The sequence below is a fragment of the Hyalella azteca genome, unplaced genomic scaffold (assembly GCF_000764305.2).
Source record: "Hyalella azteca isolate HAZT.00-mixed unplaced genomic scaffold, Hazt_2.0.2 contig14896, whole genome shotgun sequence".
Classification (NCBI taxonomy): domain Eukaryota; kingdom Metazoa; phylum Arthropoda; class Malacostraca; order Amphipoda; family Hyalellidae; genus Hyalella; species Hyalella azteca.
The window spans coordinates 15,049-32,974 of NW_025944763.1; the positions used below are offsets into that span (position 1 = coordinate 15,049).

The window sequence follows — 17,926 nt, forward strand, 5'->3', positions numbered from 1 at the left end:
GTGCATCTTTTATGTAAGTAAAATTTTTTAATACGGCAAATATTTTTTTTGGCTACAGACCTTAGCAGAAGTAACTTTTCAAAATAGCGTTTTTCGCCATTTTTTTCAGGAATTTTTCAAAGCTAGTAAATGTAGTATTTTTCAACTTCCTTTATACTACATAGATAGGAAAAATGTTGATGTTTACGCCACTATATTTAGTTTTGCAATATTCCAATTAGTTTTGCTACTATAACAGTTTACGCCGTGTCGGAGGACTGTCCCGAGTAGCCCCGCCAGTCCCGAGTAGCCCCGGTTGACGGTAATTAATGTTTATGATAATATCATATCAATAAAAGAAAAACTAGTAAAAATCACAGAAAATGTCATTTATTCTACCTCTACATCATCTAAAACATAAGAGGAGGACTTCAGAGTACTGTTAGTAATGGATGAGTACACTCTGCATGCTTCAAATATTTTAAAATGAAGTTTTATTCCAAGTGTTTCGAGTAGCCCCGTTTGACGGGGCTACTCCTCGGGACACTCTTTTTTTGCTTCTGGCACCTTACAAATAGCATATGGAATTTTTTTGAAGATGCTATTTGATAGCCCTCTCAAAGAGCTATAAAATGAGCCTAAACTTGTTTATGAAATGTTTCATGGTAAGAAGTTATTAACAAAAAACGCTCAAAACCGTCCCGTGTAGCCCCGGTTGACGGTATATCAGTTCATAAAATAATATCAGTTTGCCAACTGAAAAACTGGTAGACTGACATAATTTTCCTGCTAGACAAATTACTGCTTATATATTTGTTAATGAAACTGCACAATGGGGCCACAAGATTCAATATTTATTGAAAATTGGTCACTTTGGAGCTGTGAGATTTCAGTCCTATGTATGAACGTTCTAATTTAGGGCAGAGGGAATACAATCCTTTGGAAAGGGCACTATTGGGCTGGGTTTTGGAACAGTTCAATAGAGGCAAGTGATTATAGGTCACTAAAATGCTGATTGAATATATTGTATCTTGATTGCAACTTGGTCATGCTGGTGCTGTGGTGCAAACCTGCACCTGGCTCAATTCAATTTGACTGCTTTTGGTAATGTCTGGCTTCTGATGTAGACTGTGGTGGACACTGTCCCTTATTGCATCCATTATATTATGCTCTTCATTGATCTGTATAAAGAGTTTTCAGGATTAAAGGTATTATTACTGCCTGCCTTTATCTAATAGTACAATTCATCATGGTAAACAGCCTATGATAACACAGACAATATTTTGTGTCTCATGCATGTCCATTGCTCAGGGCACCAGGGTTGGGTGACAGAGAATCAAATTGTGGAGACAGACCTTACGATCCCACCATTTAACAAGTCCCAGAGTTTGTTTTGGGGAAACAACCCAAGGCCAAGCTGCGTGCACCACCATTTAGCAGTTAGCAAGTGCTGTCCTCCAGTGACACCAAGGAATGAAATGAACTTGCCAAGGCTCAAACCCATCTTGATGCTGCCAGCACTGGCCATACAGATGCGCTAACCAGTGTGCTGGAGTGATGGCAAGCTATTTCAGGAGCTGTAATTGAAGTTTAGCTGTACTAAGGCTGAAATGTGTTTTTTATATAATCCAATACTTCTTTATCAATCACAAAAATGTGCTCTGTTGAGTGCCATGGACATGTTCTTAAGACACTTATAGCTGTTAACATGAAGAACCTTAATGGCAATTGCACAAGTTTTGGTGTTGTGCTATGATATTGATGCACTTCCAAATTGATTGCAAATGAAACTTCTTGATTTCAGTTGCTGACAAGTGCTTAAATATGCCTGTAAGAAATTGGACTATTAATTTGTTTTTATGCAATTTCAAACAAAATGTTTACCTATATGCTAATATATTGTGCTCTAACCAGAGTTTGTTTAAATTTTTTATCATTTTGTATAAAAAGTGCTTCTAAATTAAATGTTTCAAAACTTGTTTCAAAGTTTTAAAACTTGTTATTATTATTATTATTATTATGTTTTTTTCTGTATTGAAGAAAGAAATTAATGGGCCATCAAGCCCAACCAAGCCTGCCAAGGTGAGTGTAAGTGAAAAGTGCTAGTATGGGTTGTATATATCATCAATATTTAACTCATTATCCAGATAAATGATGAATGATGAATATTCACCTGTGAATACTATAGATTTTAAGCTAAGAACTTCTTGTAAAATTATCAGGCTTGTAAAATTTCACAAGCCTAAGTGCCAGTATCTATGGGTAGACCACAATTAGTTATTTGCTGGGCTGTAAGCAGCCTTGAGATATGAAGAACACTGGAGGAATAGATAAATTTTGTGTATAGTAATAGATAAATTTTGTGTGTAATAGATAATAGATAAATTTTATGTATTATTTTAAACTTCAGAATCGAACATTGAAACAAAATTAAAAAATTTACATACATAATTTAACAAAAACAAAACACAAGTGACTAATTTTTATTTCCCACCAATATATTACACCAATGTTCCCTGTAATATTTTTATTGCAGTTCTCTGAGGCATTAAATATCATTCAAAACTTTCTGCTAATTTGAGAGCTCCAGTCATATTTGTGATCAATGCACAGTGTAGAAAGTTTAAACATGGCAATGATTTTTGCCCTTTGTTCTTGTTTGCCCATATTTCTGGAATTTACCTTTATTGCTGTATCATCTTTAAAATTAATTTTTGTCTCAATTTGGCAGTTATTGCTACAAAGTCATATTATTCTTTTCATTTATATTATAAGGGTCCTGAAATGTGTAACCTTGCTACAGCAAGACCTACCTACACTGAAAGATTGTTTATAGTAGTATGTGCTATGCTATAAAAATACATCTGATCTATAGTCCAAATTATTCTGATCAAGTACAATTCAAATGTCTTAGTTGTTACTTGCTGATGAATCAGTGTTAGCTTGTGATGTATCTCTATTCAAATTAAGTTTTTGTTTTGATAACTACTCATAAATGATTTATATTTCAGGTACTCTGCTGTGACTGTTGCAGTGCATTCACTGTTGTGTATGATGAAACTCATACCTTGTCTCTTCTTCATCCCATTTCTCTGTCACTCCTAAAGCAAATTTCAATCCAGGTGGGTCGAAAAATTTTGTAAATCTACTGTATTTATTTTTCTTGTGATGATTTTCTCACATTGAGAATAGCTAACAGTCGATTTCAAAATTTGATATGCTAAAATCATTTAGATTGACCAACCAGTATATAATTGAAAATTTTTGAACATGCTTTTATAGTTGGTTGATTTACTCATGTTTTGTTATTTGTGAGCAGTTTACTGGTGGCTCCCAGCTCAGCCATGTGTCCATATCTCCAGATGAACAGCTCATCTTGTGTGCTGCTAGTAGCGGGATTGTCACAATTATTAAGGTGAGTGTCCTGAACCCAGAGAGGCATCACTCTGACATGATGAGAAATAAATGATGATAATACTCTTTCTAAATTTATTTTTTATTACTAAATTTATTTCCTTATTATTATTCTATTCTACTCTCTAAATTTGTTCTTTTTATTAAACTATTGGTTTTAATGATATAAGCATTGTTTGCCAGAAATGTTTTTTAGAGTATTGCTTATTCTCCATAAAGCTTTCCATATGTGAATTTATTCTCTCAGAACTGTTCTTGCAGCTCTAGTTTAAATAATTAGATTTCAAGAAAAGTTTTGCATTCAAAAACACAGTATTGAGCTTTTCCATGAAAGTTAGCATAACAGTTTGTTGCACCAAATCACAGGCAAAATCAGGAGAAGTTTTGTGTCAAGTGCAAGACCACCGAGGTGAGAGAATTACGAGTATTGTGTGGCAATGCACTGTTGGTGAAGAACAAAAAGGTTCATCATGTGTGTTTCTGGGAGATGATACTGGTCTTGTGACTTCAGTGAACATCCCTAAAACAAAGGTTAGCATAGTTATATATCCCTAAGTTATTCTACTATGGTTAAAAAGTAATTTCATTTAGTAAAAAATTATATTTAATGGCTGTGCTGGCCCATTTGATCAGCATTGATGGAGTGAATGTTCGCTACATCATTTCTTTCAAAAGCTGTATGATGGTTATATGTATCATATCCCTATTTGAATATCGTAGTGAAGCTCTATTGTTCTCTATAATTTTTACATAATGATACGGGTATCTCTTTTACCCCTGTTATATAAGCAAAATTAAGCATTATTTCGTTGTCGTTCATTTCAGGTTGCTGCTCTTTTCAAAAATTTGAGCACAAGGCTTTTGAAACTGTCTTCAAGAATAACTCAATTGGATTTCCTCGATGACAAGCTTCTCGTGTCAACATTATCTGGATCTTATATATGTGACACAAAGAGAGAATGCTTCACCAGAATTGGGGATAAAAATAAAGCCGGAAAATTTGGAGGTTGTCTCTTGTTGGTTTGGCCGTGCATAAAGACTAGTGACTTGGCTAATCAAAATTTAAAGAGCGTCCCTACCGGTACGGCGCCAAATGAAGACATCAAATTACGTCACGTGATGGGTGGTGAGCACAGCACTGACAACCTGGCTGCTCTTCAATGTTTTGATAATGAATACATTCAAAATGTTGAGTCATTTTACTGTGGTCAGGTAACTCGAAAGCTTTCGGGTTTATCAAACTCGTCATCTAGAACTAATGGATCTTGCCTTCCTGTTAGAGACGAAGATGGCTCTACAGTAACTTTAGCTGCCTGTCCCAACAGTGATACTAACTTACTTAAGGCATGTCAAGAAGAAGTCCGTTGTTTCACTGGGCGCCCGAAAGCCCGGGTGTGGGAGTCTGATTCAAGTGGTTGTGTTCTGCAGACGCATCAACTTCTAGATGTGTTGGCTGTGCCATCCTTGCCTATTTATGATACGGAAGTTGATGGACAGATCACGAGTGATTCAAATGATAGCAGTTTTCTCTTTGAACAAATCAGAGCTTCTAATTTGCTTCCATGTGATGGCGGTGATAGGACAAATCATCATGCTGTTGAAACATCTTGGGACTCTGAGACATTTTCATCATCAAATTCAGGCAGAAGCTCCCCATTTTTGTCGTCTATTGCTTTCAGCCAGATTTCACGCTTTCAAAGCAAATATTTGCTGTTGGTTTGTTCTTTGGGAATATACTGCTTTGATCCATCATGTTGCTCAATTATTTTCTTTTTAAATGTTCACCCAGATGGAGAAGTAAAAATAAGGCGCAACAATATCTTATTCTTGTGTAATGGAACATTCACGAAACTAACTATTATGAGTCCTGAGGTTGCTATCATGACACTGCACTCAATGCAACATCTGCAGAGTTGTATGCACCTATCACTGCAGCATCTGAACCTGTTTGAGTGCTCAGCAGTTCTCTGCAGAGTACGTAATATCATAATTCGGGATCTTTTAGCTGGCTCATTAGAAATTAATGATGATGACCGGTGCAAACTGGAACAAATCATTCAATGTTCCTCAATTAGTGATGATTTCAAAACCTGCGCCCGCTTCATTCAAGTTCCAGTAAACTCGATAAATTCACATGCTGAAAGTGAGAACCTTGTTCAAAATCAGAGTTTGCTCGAGAAATCACGTTTCAATTGTCTAAATAATCAGGATGATCGACCAATCAGTAACAGTCCCATCTACCGTCCCAGTGATGTCAACTCCATACTGCCGCTGCTTCGTCCCCGACCTGTGTTGGGTGTCCGAGGCGGATACATCGCTTCACCTTCAACTAATCTCCTCTCTGGCAACAGTGTGCTTCAGGACTTGGTTGAGAGTGTTGCTTTCAATGTCTCTTCATCTGATTTACTCTCAGCTTTTTCTTCCAGAGTCACCGCAGTTGCAAAACGTTCGTATGATTCTGTTGCCAATAATCTAACAGATTTTCCTTCATTTCATGTAAACTCAGACACTGAGCCTCTTGCAACTAATAACTTAAGTCATACTTCACCTTCCATTGACGAGTTTTGGCCGAATGATGACGCCACAGGAGAAAATTTGCTTTCCACTCCCATGCCTACAAGTTGTTCACAGTCAGCATCTGACGCCAGTAACGGAACACCAAATTCATGCGAAGAAAAACATGCAAGTTTCAGTGATGATGACTTGATTGTTGTGCGCAGTGTCAGTCACGGTAAAAGAAAGCACAAAGCTGTATACAGTAAAGAAAAGTCGTGCCACACTAATACTCTTCCACTGAAAGAAAAGTTGCTGGACAGAGAACCTACTGTTCAACCAAACGTCGCTGCATTGAAGGATGACTCTTTGAAAAAAGTTTCTTCTGAGCTTTTGAAAATAACAATGGATTCACTGAGAGAAACTAAGGAATTGTCCAAGCAGTATTTAATGATTAAATCTCTTTCTAATTGGCTCTGTGAATTTTTAGGAACTCTGAAAATACTTGGATTTTTAAATTCTAATGAAACAGATTTATGTAATTTAGCTTTAAGGGAAAAATGTGTGCAAGATAGTTTTTCGCCAAATAAAACCAATAATTTTGGTATCTTGAAAGTTAACGTATCAAATATGCTTGTCCTTTGCTTAAAGTATAAAATTAGACTGGATTTTACACTCCAAAAGAATAAGCTTAATCCAGAAAAGTCTACTGTTATTGAATGTCATTCTTTGTCTTCTGATTTGGCCGGCCAGACTGACCAATTTTATGCTTTATTATTCACAGCAGGCGCTATTTTCATTGATTATGAGGTTGTAATTAATAACTTTCCTCTGCCAAACTTCTATACTTTCTTGAATACTTGGCGGGTTATTCTGCATCACATCGCTTGTGATTCTCCTTCTGATTTGACGTCTCAATCACCCATCATAGAAATCTTACCTAACCTGGACTTCAATAGATGCCAACGCTTGTCAGTAATGAGACGAGCACTCGACCGAGGAGGTGCACAAGAGCTTGTCAAGACTGCTGTCGGCTTTTGCCATCGTTCAACTATTTTTGAAGTTCTCTTATTGCTTGTAAGTTATTTGCCTCATGAAAAATTCCTCTCCGACAACCGTACTTTGCCCTCAAAACAGAAAAGCCCCATGCCACTAGACATGCTGTGTCTTTATCTCACTAAAATGAATCAATTGGGTGTCGCTCAATTTTTTTATGTTGAGCTGTGGAGCAGCTGCCGAGAGCTGCAGTATGACATCATTCAGTGCATTCTGGAGAATACCCAACATGAATTTCGCTCCTGTGATTGTGGTGCTTTGCTTCCAATGGTGCTCCCAAAGCAATCAATGTTGGAATTGCTTTATGGTATACTAACGGGTCCATTATATGACCCTGTGGTAGTGTATGAATTGTGCTATGCTGCTGGATACTGGCAAGGCTGCTTCTTGGTGACAGCCATGCACGATGTAAGTTGCTTGGAGGACTATGTTAATTACGCTCTCCAGAGCTGCTCGCATCGCATCATCAAGCTTTTATTACAAAATCTTCAGCCGCCGCAAGTTTCAGTGCTGATTTCAGCTCTTGCAAATCTCTGCGATGAAGTATCGCCTCACCAGCTACGATGCTACCAGTGTCGTCTTGTTAAAGATATCAAGTCTGTTAACGCCGGTGATGCTCAAGATAACGCTAGTGATGTCTATGATGATGGTGAGTACCTATACCCTTTTACCGTCATCAGAATAATAACACACATTGTTTCACGCTACTTTACGCTTCTCTCTTGATATATTAAATTTCAACTTGAAATAGTGCAAACCATTAAATTTAAGAACAATCAGCAGTTTTCATTTCGTCCTGCAATAACTTACTCAAATTTCTAATCTGGTGAATCAATCCCTATATCTTACCGGTGTTACTACGAGGCTATTATTATCTATTATCTCATAACTACTATTATTAGGCTATTATCTCATTATCTATTATCTCATTATTATCTATTATCTCATTATCTTTTATCTCATTATCTATTATCTCATTATCTATTATCTCATTATCTATTATCTCATTATCTATTATCTCATTATCTATTATCTCATTATCTATTATCTCATTATCTATTATCTCTTATCTATTATCTCATTATCTATTGTCTCATTATCTTTTATCTATTATCTTTTATCTCATTATCTATTATCTCATTATCTATTATCTCATTATCTCATTAAAAGCAATACTTTTATGCAGGAGATGTGCTGCAGTTACCAGAAATATGGCTGCTGTGCACGGCTGCGGCTGTAGGACTGTGTGGAGGATCCCTGACGCTGCAGATGCTGCAGGCCGCGGTCGCAAACGTCTGTATCCTGCCTGGAGTTATACCTCCCCGGTCAGTATAATATTTAATATTATCTAATCCTTTGTCATTATGCTGAATATAAAATGTTCACATCATTTTCTTACAAGTATATAATACAAGTCATAATTGGAAATTGAAGCCTTGCAACTTTACAATCACAGTCTTTTATCCAATCGAGATTTCAGGTATTCACGTCTTATGCGTTTCTGATAGTTTCTCATGGTAATGAAAGTGAGATTGACGGTAAAAGAAATCATAAGTCAGTTCCATAGTGGACGTGATGGCTCCTGTTACCACCTCTATAGGTTGTGTGGTGAGAACTGTTAGGTTGTTATGGCGTTGCAGCTAACACGCGACACGATTCATGTTGCAGGCTGTGTTGCTGAGCATCAACGACACGTCGCACGCATGCCATTTTTGAGTCACGAGCCTGATTTTTTAGGACTGTGGCTTTATTTTATGCTTTATATAATTATTTCTTGTCATTATGATATAATTTTTCAGAAAATTTTCTTATTGTATTCTCGTTCACAATCGATGTCACGTTACTTGTCATCGTGTGGCCTAACTGCAAGATAATTTCAGCAGTTATTGCATAAGTGTAGAATACCCCTGAACCTTTTTTTTTGTTGAATTTTTCCATGTAAGAATCGTATTATTTTCACATTTAAAATACACACTCTTTTTCCGTTTGAAATTTACTTTCTTCTCTTTTTTTTCCTACATCGCGTTAACGCATAATTTCTTCAGACTCAATGAAAATTTTATTTTTTAGTTATAATTTTTATTTTTTCTCGAGTGATTTTATATTTTGTTTGGCCGGCGTTGTGTATCGATGGCCTGCGTGTTGGTGTGAAGAGTGTACCGCGCGCTGGTCGTGGCTGACAACGCCGACGCCGTCACCGCAACGCTGCGGCGCTCATGGCTCGCTGCCGTCCGCAGCACCCCCACGTACTCCCTGCCACTGCCGGTACACCACTTGCGTAACCAACCTTTTGGTGCTACGACTTTTCCCAGCTTTTCTACTCATTCCTTATTAAAGGGCATGCCACGGGATATTTATTACGGGATTCACTCCATATTTTCTTATCATTGAAGCTTCGATTTCTTAAGACGTACTGATTACAAAGATTGTCTCAAAGATTTTTAATGTGTTGTCTTTTTGATCTTCATACTGCATATCCTCGTCTTATGCAATCTTACTAAGCGGATTCCTGTCAGTGTTCTTGAATTAGATGTTCTTCATATTTATCGTGTTCGTTATATACTTGTAAATCGTTAACGTGACAACATAAACACATTATTGTTCACTCGATTTATTCGCTGTGGTAGAGCTGTTTCCTTCAAAGCGGTCGAGTTCCTCAGAGTAACGTTTTGAGGTGGTTTTAAGAGAAGAGTATAAACAAATAGAAAGAGTTGTAAAAGTACGATATTTAGTATTGTTTAATATTTAATGGGTTTACGAGCAAGCTATTTTAATACTCTTAATCGTTGAAGATAAACGTTGTCTGTAGACGGGATTCCAATAATGTACTCTACTTAAATCCCGCACTCTGACAGCACATTAGTTATTTACTGATTCAACACAATACCGGAGAAATATAAACAAGACCTGACCGAAGGTCTGACTGATTCCAGCTAAATTGATTGAAACATATGTGTGCATTAAATGGACAAATCACTCTTGCCGACCATCGAACGTCTCGCCTTTGAATGAAAAAATATTAACTATTTTCATCGGACGAAGTGATCGGTCAAGCGAATAGAATTAGTGCGGTTGTCAAATGAGGTAGAAAAGCCTATCAGGCGAAAATGAGCGAGTTCCGTTCAACATTTGTCATGTGTTAAGTGGGATTGAAGTTTTGAATTGTTTCTCCAGAGTTTGCCACTCCATTAACTAACAAAACTCAAATTTTGTAGTCAAAGTATCCATCTATCGTAGATGTTTTAGTGGAGGTTAGAGAAATTAGTATTTTCATGGATTTTTTTTCTTTATGCTATCTGTTTGCTCCCGATGTATTTCCTTAAATTTTCCTCAATGCTCAGTTTTTTGCATCTTATATCACTCAGAATCCGAGATGAATTATTTTGTAGTTATTTGTCCATTTTCCAGGAAAAACGTCGTATCCTCCGATGCGCCCGAGATGAATGGCTAGCGAATTCGGATCCTCCGGCGTCTGCCGTCAATGAGACCTTCGAACAATCTACACTCGGCATAGTAGAGGAGATCAAGTCTGCTCCCTGCGAAATCGGTTTTGGAAACTCTCCTGTCCGTTTGCATAAACCCAAAGTTTGTGGGAATATTTCTCTAACTGATCATGAGTGCGAGCTCAATTTTCAAATGAATTCCAGAGTTGCTGGAACAATGTCGGCCATGCCAATCACCGAGAATGTGCAGACGGAACTTGTTCCCGAAAACACCCCTAAGAATGGAACAGAGCTTTCGTGCTCAGCTGCATTGAGCTTGAAGCTCAAGCGCCCAATATATGTCTCTTGTAGACGCCAGTGTAGAGTTCTGGTGCCAACTTACGGCGTTATTCTAGATCTTGTAGGCAGCAAATGCATTGTGTGTCAAGTGTGCTTGTCACTTCCGTCACTCCTTGTTCCTTACAAAACGTGTTCCATTCTGCGATGTGATAAAGCTTCATTCTCTGAAGCAAGATATAGGAAGCCAAATAATTCTTTGATGCCATGCCGCAAATCTCGGCAACTGCGAAATTTGAACAGTATTGACCACTTCTTCAGTGCCATTGCTAATCCATTCAATGATCCTAAGAATAAAAGCCCTACGAACTGTGATAGTCTTCGTACTGATGACGATCATTTGCTTGCGGACGAGGTTTCAGGACTTTGGGTACATCTATGCTCCCACGCTGCCCACGTCATCTGTGCTCTGACTCATGGTCTCTGAAAGATCGTCCGCTCTTAGCGTGTGTACGGACCAGGCATCAAGTCCAGCAGCTATCTCAATCGTCAGTTATGGAAGATCGGGTTCCAAAGGCCGGATCCCTTGTGAATCAAGTCACGAAAAGTTCAAGAATCGGCAACAGGCCGTGGGCCTATTTCTTCAACGCCGACACTTCTATTCTGTATGTCGGCTGAGTGACATCGATAACGCTAAATTCGATCATATCATTAACTGCATTTGAGTCGTCTTGAGCTAAAAAGCTTTACTGAAGTCTCCTGAGGTAGAAATATCTAGAAATTTATTATCCTATTCTAAGCGGTTAGGATAGGATAAAATCCTATTCTGTCATTTATCTAAGGTTAGAATATTAACAATGCCTTAATGCTAAAAGGCACTATGATTCTAAGTATCAGTATAGTCATTTAGTTTGTAAATCATGCGGGGCCTGGTATCAAACCCTTTGTTGAACTTTCTGCAATGTGATTACCTAACACTCTGATTTTATTATATAGTGAAGCTTAATTCCATAAATTACGAATAAAACATTTGTTTATTGATGGTAAACGTTGGAGCGTATGCATTTGTTCGTTTTTTATTCTGCTGATTTAGTTTAATCTGACACATGTTTCTAAATTGGCCTTACCTAGTGTCTCCCCATACCTAGTGTTTAAACTTCAACAATATTATTTCTCTTGGAATTGTTCTACGAAGCCTTCGAACGATTCTAAAATCATCAGTTTCAAACAACGAGAGTTGTTTCTAAGCCTAAATAGCCATTAAAGTTTTTCTCCATGAATTTTTAGTTTCATCTTGTAAAAGCGGATGACTGAAACCTCTCTACGTTGATTCAATGTACGTAATTTTGAAATGTCGAATTTGAAGTCATTTAATTTAAATATCATTTATGTGTTTCTTATAGTTGTTAGCTGCCTCCTGAGACGAGATCGTCTCTTGTTTAGTGAAGTCGTTGTTCGGAATCGTGGAATTTGTGATCCACTGCTATAATTTACCACTGCCATAGTCGCCTCACTTTCCGTTGTAGTTTCAGGGGCTAGTGTTTTACTAACATAATATCTCGGTCCTCCTGCCCGAGATCGTCCAATTGTCTGTGTTAAGAGAGCCTGCTGCTGTAATTGTAGAATTTCAGAAATAGTGCCTTAATGAGAGGACGCGTGTTTTTTGGAATCCATAATTTTCAACCCGTGTCAGATTGCATAGGTACAATTATCAATACTCATTAGGATTAAAACGTTGTAACATTAAGCAGTGTGACAACAGTTAAGCACTACTAGTCAACTTGAACGATGGTAGTGCCTTCCACTAGCTGTTGTTTAATGTAAATCAGTGTTAGTCGGTGTTAAATATTTTATAATTCAATCGTTTGTAATTTAACTTCATTTTTATAATCTTTTAGGTTAAGTAGAAGAAAGAATATACAAGTTGTATATACAAAATTCCTCTTCCATACAAATTAATGAGATAAATTTGTTTAGAAGAGGTTGAGTTCGCTGCGAATTGGTGATACGGGGCTTGCTATTTTTTTAGCGCATCAAATATAAACAATTAATCCAAGCGATTATTTTACCATCATGTAAGGGCAGCAGTACAAGCATCTTGTACCAAGGGATATTCCTCTCCCTCCCTTTACCGCGGAAACTACTGTATGATATATTTAATTTCCTTCATTTTTCAAAATTTATCATAATGGACGAGTAAATTTTACTTGAGGAATTCATAAATGCGGTCATTACTCTAAATTTTCTCATGTTCAACTTTGGGCATACAAATGTAAAGAGTAAGAATATACGTTAACTTGAATTTAATTCAATTCAATCAATCTATCTTAAATAATTGAGTTATTATCACTATTAATGCGTTTTAAAAAACGGCAGAAAGGGCGTCAATTTCACTGTCTAAACTTTCATTCAAATGCTCATATTTAATTTGATGCTGTGTATGGAACGGTAGTCAGGTAATTAGCGATTGGCATAGGGCTAAATACGTAGCCTCTAACACAAACCTGGAGACGTGTGTGGGTGTTTTTGGGAGATTTTATTTGACCATGAATGGTAACTAGTGAGGGTTAAATGTAGAGAAATTGATTGGCTTTACTGACAAATTTTATGCCATGATAGTGAAAAAAAAAGTATCCCTTAATTGTCCAAGGAAACGTTTGCGCTCAGACCCTCGTGTTTGTTGTGAGAATCATACAAGTCAGACAGTTGCTACAGAATCACTAACGTGCTTGCCATTAATTAAATGTTTAAGACTTCCTGTTAGATCTTAAGCCAATTTTAAAATTTCTCTCAATGCTTTGAAGAGTCATTTTCTTTAGCAAGGCTTAATTCAAGTATCGCGATTGTTAAAATGATTTCCTGGCCACCAACAAAGCTAATCTCTTTGACAAGATTGATATCAGGTAAGCAGTGAACTCTAATTCAATTTATTTCTCAGAGTTGAAGGCGAAAAACGAATTCTTTCATCATTTTTTAAATGCGAGATTTGCAGTTTGACTTGAAATATTTTCTCACAAGTCATTCAAGTGTGTTGCAAATGATTACTAAACAATATTGACTATAATTGTACACTCCAGTTATAGGAAGGCGCTACTACGCGAGGCATGCAGGCGGATCTTCATACGAGAGCGGGATACCGCAGACTGAGCCTGGCCGCGAAGAGGCAGTGATCCTCAGCAATGATGGTGAAATGTTCGTATGTTGGCATCCGCAACCAGTCATTCCTTACAGCTGTACACGGGTGAGATTTTTCTTTTATCCATTTTCATTACACTTACCCGCATTTGTGGTTAAGGGTTGGAGTAGTCCTTTTGTGGTTTGAATGAAGTTTGATGTACAGAAAACAGTCTGAGCGTGTAATGTGTAATATTACTAATACGATTATGGTTTCCAGCCCCTCCCAGATGTTCCTGAGACGGACACTGTTCTCAATGTGCAATATAACTCTGAAGTCAAGGAATTGTTCAAGCGTCAGCATCCATACTACGTCAATCAAAAGTTGCAGAAGCTTACTTTCACCACGAAACATAGATGGTTTCCTAAGTGAGTTGTTCAGATGAGTTCAAATTTCAGAGCCAGGTCATTAAAATATGTTCAATTACAAAAAACTTTACAAAGTCTACCTCAGTATTGCAAAAACAGTTCTAACACTTCTTACTGACAGTTCAATTTTCTTTTCAGGCATGACGTCTGGGCCCCGCCCAAACCTCCCAAGGATAGAGAGTATCTCTAAAATGGAGATTCAGGTGTACAAAGAATGCTGTTACTTACAATATAAAGAATCATGAGACAAGTGTGTATAATTCATCCGAATAATTTTATTACAATATACAGTATGAGAGCCACCACCGGTTGTATGGTGCTGGCCGAGGCTGAATGGTCACATTAACCCCGTTGACGCGCGTCTTGTTGCATCACGCTTTGCTGCACAATATACCAACATGTGATGAAAGCTATCTAAAAAAATGTTATTCAAGAAACTATACTTAGTTTATACAATTGCATATGCCGTAGTTCATGCAATAAATTGTAGAATACGAAATATATCAAGGTGGAATAGAGCTAGTAGACAAGTCATAGGTGTCAAGAGATCATCATTTGGATCCACTTACAAGCCTTGTGAGATCCACACATCTGGTGAACTTTTCTACGGAATCTGCACAAAGAAGAGTTTGTTTTGGGTGCTCTTGGTAGCAGGCAAGCACAGCACTCTTACAGTCCTGGCACACGGGCGTTACGGTGCTCTTCACAAACCCTGCCTCTACTTCTTCCGCCGTTTTCTGCAGCTCAGCAGCGCTTAATTTAGAGGTCTCCACCCACTGCACATATTTATCATTAGTTTATATTCGATTATTCCTCATAATTTGATGTTATTTAAATTAATATTTATTGTATCATAATTTGAAATACAAATCAGAAGGTTGAAAGTGGAGAAGGTTCCAGCCAAAAAGTTAGCTTTTTATGAAACTGGATTTAGTATATTATGGGGTTGCACAAAGTGGTGACAGAATGCGTTTAGTGTTTAAATATCATGGACAGTAACGTTCTAATATTTCCTCAATCTTTTAGAACATGGAGCAGCAATCTTCTGAAAAGTTACCTCCTGCTCTCTTGCTTGCATTTTTTGTTGCCATTGTTGATGCACGGCCGCGATGGCTTGATTTTGCTCTTCTTGGAGCCTGAGCAACGCTCGGCGCCCTTCTTCAGCGTACAAACCAGTCCAAATGTCACCACGTCCTTCATCCCAGGGTGCAGCAGTGGCATGGGTGGAGTCTGAAATGGGTGGTGGTGGTGGTGGCGGTGTAGGGGAGGGAGTTGGTACAAATGCGGCACGCGGTGGGGGAGATGGAGGCTGCTGCTGAGCATCTGTAGAAGCAATATTCATTGTTTAGGCATTCTGTGCACAAATGTTTTTTGCACTGGTAACTATCAAATGTATTCAAGTTTAATTTTATTATCGCCCTTAATATCTATCTAATAATGTTTTATTGTAGCAAATTGGGCACAATATCTTATACCATATTCCACCTAAGTAAACTTTTTATGTCAATTATTTCAACACAATGAAGAATTCCATGAAAAGTTACCTTCAAGTTGGCCTTTCAGCCGCTGAGCCAAATTATCAGATAGCTGTAAAATGAACAAAATTAGAGATACAGAAATAATGAGATACAGCATTAATAAAGGTTTGTAGTACAAATATTGCATTAAATAGAAATTATATAATATTTGTTGATGAACAGGTACTGCAGAAAACTATTGAATCATTAACTATAGCATCATGATTAACTCAACTAACCTTTATGATGCCAGATTTTTCATCATTCATCAATGTAATTTTTCTGGTGCTTTGATTAGCACCCATTCTGGAATGAATTCTGCTCAAGTTTTGGACTACTGGCTCAAATTCAAAAATGAAACAACATTCAGAGGTAAAAAATCACATTTCAGAATTTTCAAGTTTCAACTGAGCAGGGAATGTTTAAAGTAATAATAAAATTTATGACATAAATCCCAAGTAATTAATGGTAAATAGTAGATAAAATCAAGTCTATCACTTCCATGCCACCAAAGCTGTCAGCAAATAAGTGATTATACCTAAGTGCTTACATGTTGCCAGTAGCCAAACATTTTTCTTACTTAAATAGTGCCACAGTGCCCACTGCCCAGTACTGCTCTTAACACGTTCCCCGCGTATTGGGCCATATGTGTACCAACAGTGATATTCCACTGCTGCGTATTGGGGTACCAGTGTACCAAACGCAGTATTTTACGCCGTTTTGAAAAAACACATATAACTCGAAATTTCGCACTTAAACTTTGTCTTTTATAATATTAATATTCACTCAAAAAGTGGATTATTAAGTAAAACAAATCAATGGACCAAAATTTTATTCGTAAATCTCCTTGAACAAACGATAAGTAACTGTAAAAATTCTAACTAATAATTCCCTTCTATTACCTTTTATTCCCTTCTATTCCCATCTGTTCCCATCTATTCCCTTCTGTTCCCTTGTATTTCCTTCTATTCCCTTCTATTCCCATCTATTCCCTTCTGTTCCCTTCTGTTCCCATCTATTCCCTTCTTTTCCCTTCTATTTCCTTCTGTTCCCTTCTATTCCCATCTATTTCCTTCTATTCCCTTATATTTCCTTTTATTCCCTTCTGTTCCTTTCTATTTCCTTCCATTCCCTTCTGTTCCCTTCTATTTCCTTCTATTCCCTTCTATTCTATTATAGTATATATATGGCTCAATAAATACTTGGTACACCGGTGGTACAATACGCAAGAACAACATGTGGTTATTATTTGCTTGCGTAATGTACCACATGTGTCCCAACATTTTTATTGCAGCTATGCAAAGCTATGATGCCACAGAGCAGCACACACCTCCTCTTGTCACGGCCAATGGCGCCTAACTGAAGCAGCAGCCACTGAAAGCCTTCCGCAATAAGGGAATACTGGGGAAATCTGGATACGCGGGGAACGTGTTAAACAATCCTACCATAAGTACCATTAAACAATCAATGTCACTAACTGTGCCTGGAAGCTAGATTGAAATTTTCATACTTATCAATGAACTATTATGGCTGCAAAGTTACAATTATTTATATACCGTACATGGAATATTGTGGCCCAGTCATGCAGTTCTATTAACAATTAGATGGAAGATAATTAATCTAGAAGGAATCTTAAGGCTCAAAAATGGTGAGAAGCTGTGGTCATGGCATGATGGCTCAATTGATAGATATATTTCATGCAAGCCTTAGTGCTGCCTTACATGCTGCGCTGGTGTCCATAAGCACTTTTGTGCCATTCAGAAAATTTGGGAAGAAACCACCCACAATAGACAAAATTAATCATGCATTTATGCTTAAGGTAATAAATAAGGTTACCTAATTTTAATAATTTCTATGGCTTTTTCCTAATTTTTTCCATAAAAAATAAGAAATAATGCTACATTTGAGCCAAAAATTTTCAAAAATTGCTGGTACAACAATCATTTGTAGGGTAAACGCGGTATATTCCGACATCGTAGGTAATTCCGTCACTTCTCTAGTTTTTCCTTTATATTAAGCTTTGTTTTAGTTCCATGCGTTCATTGATGGTTGAAATGGTGACGTCATACATTTGCGTGTCGAAATACTGCAAAAACACTAGATTGCTGACGCGTAGTGAAGTGTTTTGAGAGTCATGTGAAGGCAACAGAACTTACGTAACGCATACGGTTTTTTTAAAATAGTTTTTCATTTCTCGATGCGTCC

The 17,926-nt window shown here is 37.3% G+C and overlaps 3 protein-coding genes across 5 annotated transcripts; 2 read left to right on the top strand and 1 right to left on the bottom strand.

The window, feature by feature from the left end:
- The first annotated feature begins 1,987 nt into the window (after positions 1 to 1,987).
- On the top strand, positions 1,988 to 11,235 carry LOC108666270. Of its 3 annotated transcripts, none has more exons than XM_018153106.2 (8): positions 1,988 to 2,061; positions 2,991 to 3,101; positions 3,299 to 3,394; positions 3,760 to 3,924; positions 4,219 to 7,591; positions 8,129 to 8,267; positions 9,096 to 9,207; positions 10,351 to 11,235. In XM_018153106.2, the coding sequence occupies exons 1-8, from the start codon at positions 1,999 to 2,001 to the stop codon at positions 11,146 to 11,148; spliced, it is 4,857 nt and encodes a 1,618-aa protein (XP_018008595.2). In that variant the 5' UTR covers positions 1,988 to 1,998; the 3' UTR covers positions 11,149 to 11,235. The 3 variants fall into 3 exon arrangements, with proteins under 3 accessions (XP_018008595.2, XP_047740176.1, XP_047740177.1); XM_047884220.1 differs by having other exon boundaries at positions 9,037 to 9,207; positions 10,351 to 10,464; XM_047884221.1 differs by lacking the exons at positions 9,096 to 9,207; positions 10,351 to 11,235 and adding an exon at positions 8,611 to 8,905.
- Positions 11,236 to 12,756: 1,521 nt separating this feature from the next.
- On the top strand, positions 12,757 to 14,451 carry LOC108666272 (39S ribosomal protein L42, mitochondrial). The gene is made up of 4 exons (XM_018153108.2): positions 12,757 to 13,564; positions 13,739 to 13,902; positions 14,056 to 14,204; positions 14,343 to 14,451. Exons 1-4 carry the CDS (start codon positions 13,513 to 13,515, stop codon positions 14,392 to 14,394), a joined length of 417 nt encoding a protein of 138 aa, XP_018008597.1. The 5' UTR covers positions 12,757 to 13,512; the 3' UTR covers positions 14,395 to 14,451.
- Positions 14,397 to 16,116, bottom strand: LOC108666271 (MICOS complex subunit MIC19). Its single transcript, XM_018153107.2, has 5 exons — positions 15,961 to 16,116; positions 15,749 to 15,791; positions 15,262 to 15,527; positions 14,774 to 14,980; positions 14,397 to 14,585 (listed from the first exon to the last, which is right to left on the bottom strand). The coding sequence occupies exons 1-5, from the start codon at positions 16,024 to 16,026 to the stop codon at positions 14,547 to 14,549; spliced, it is 621 nt and encodes a 206-aa protein (XP_018008596.1). The 5' UTR covers positions 16,027 to 16,116; the 3' UTR covers positions 14,397 to 14,546.
- Between the last annotated feature and the right edge of the window lie 1,810 nt (positions 16,117 to 17,926).

Bases quoted from the DNA above. Each gene is read 5' to 3' on its own strand.
- LOC108666272 (XM_018153108.2), top strand. From the start codon at position 13,513: ATGATTTCCTGGCCACCAACAAAGCTAATCTCTTTGACAAGATTGATA. The intron at 13,565-13,738 runs GTAAGCAGTGAA...TGTACACTCCAG, and splicing joins TTTGACAAGATTGATATCAG to TTATAGGAAGGCGCTACTAC. The intron at 14,205-14,342 runs GTGAGTTGTTCA...TTTTCTTTTCAG, and splicing joins AAACATAGATGGTTTCCTAA to GCATGACGTCTGGGCCCCGC.
- LOC108666271 (XM_018153107.2), bottom strand. From the start codon at position 16,026: ATGGGTGCTAATCAAAGCACCAGAAAAATTACATTGATGAATGATGAA. The intron at 15,528-15,748 runs GTAACTTTTCAT...TTGCTTCTACAG, and splicing joins GCTGAAAGGCCAACTTGAAG to ATGCTCAGCAGCAGCCTCCA. The intron at 14,586-14,773 runs GTAAGTGGATCC...TATATTGTGCAG, and splicing joins GTGTGGATCTCACAAGGCTT to CAAAGCGTGATGCAACAAGA.
- LOC108666270 (XM_018153106.2), top strand. From the start codon at position 1,999: ATGTTTTTTTCTGTATTGAAGAAAGAAATTAATGGGCCATCAAGCCCA. The intron at 3,395-3,759 runs GTGAGTGTCCTG...ACCAAATCACAG, and splicing joins GGATTGTCACAATTATTAAG to GCAAAATCAGGAGAAGTTTT. The intron at 3,925-4,218 runs GTTAGCATAGTT...CGTTCATTTCAG, and splicing joins TGAACATCCCTAAAACAAAG to GTTGCTGCTCTTTTCAAAAA.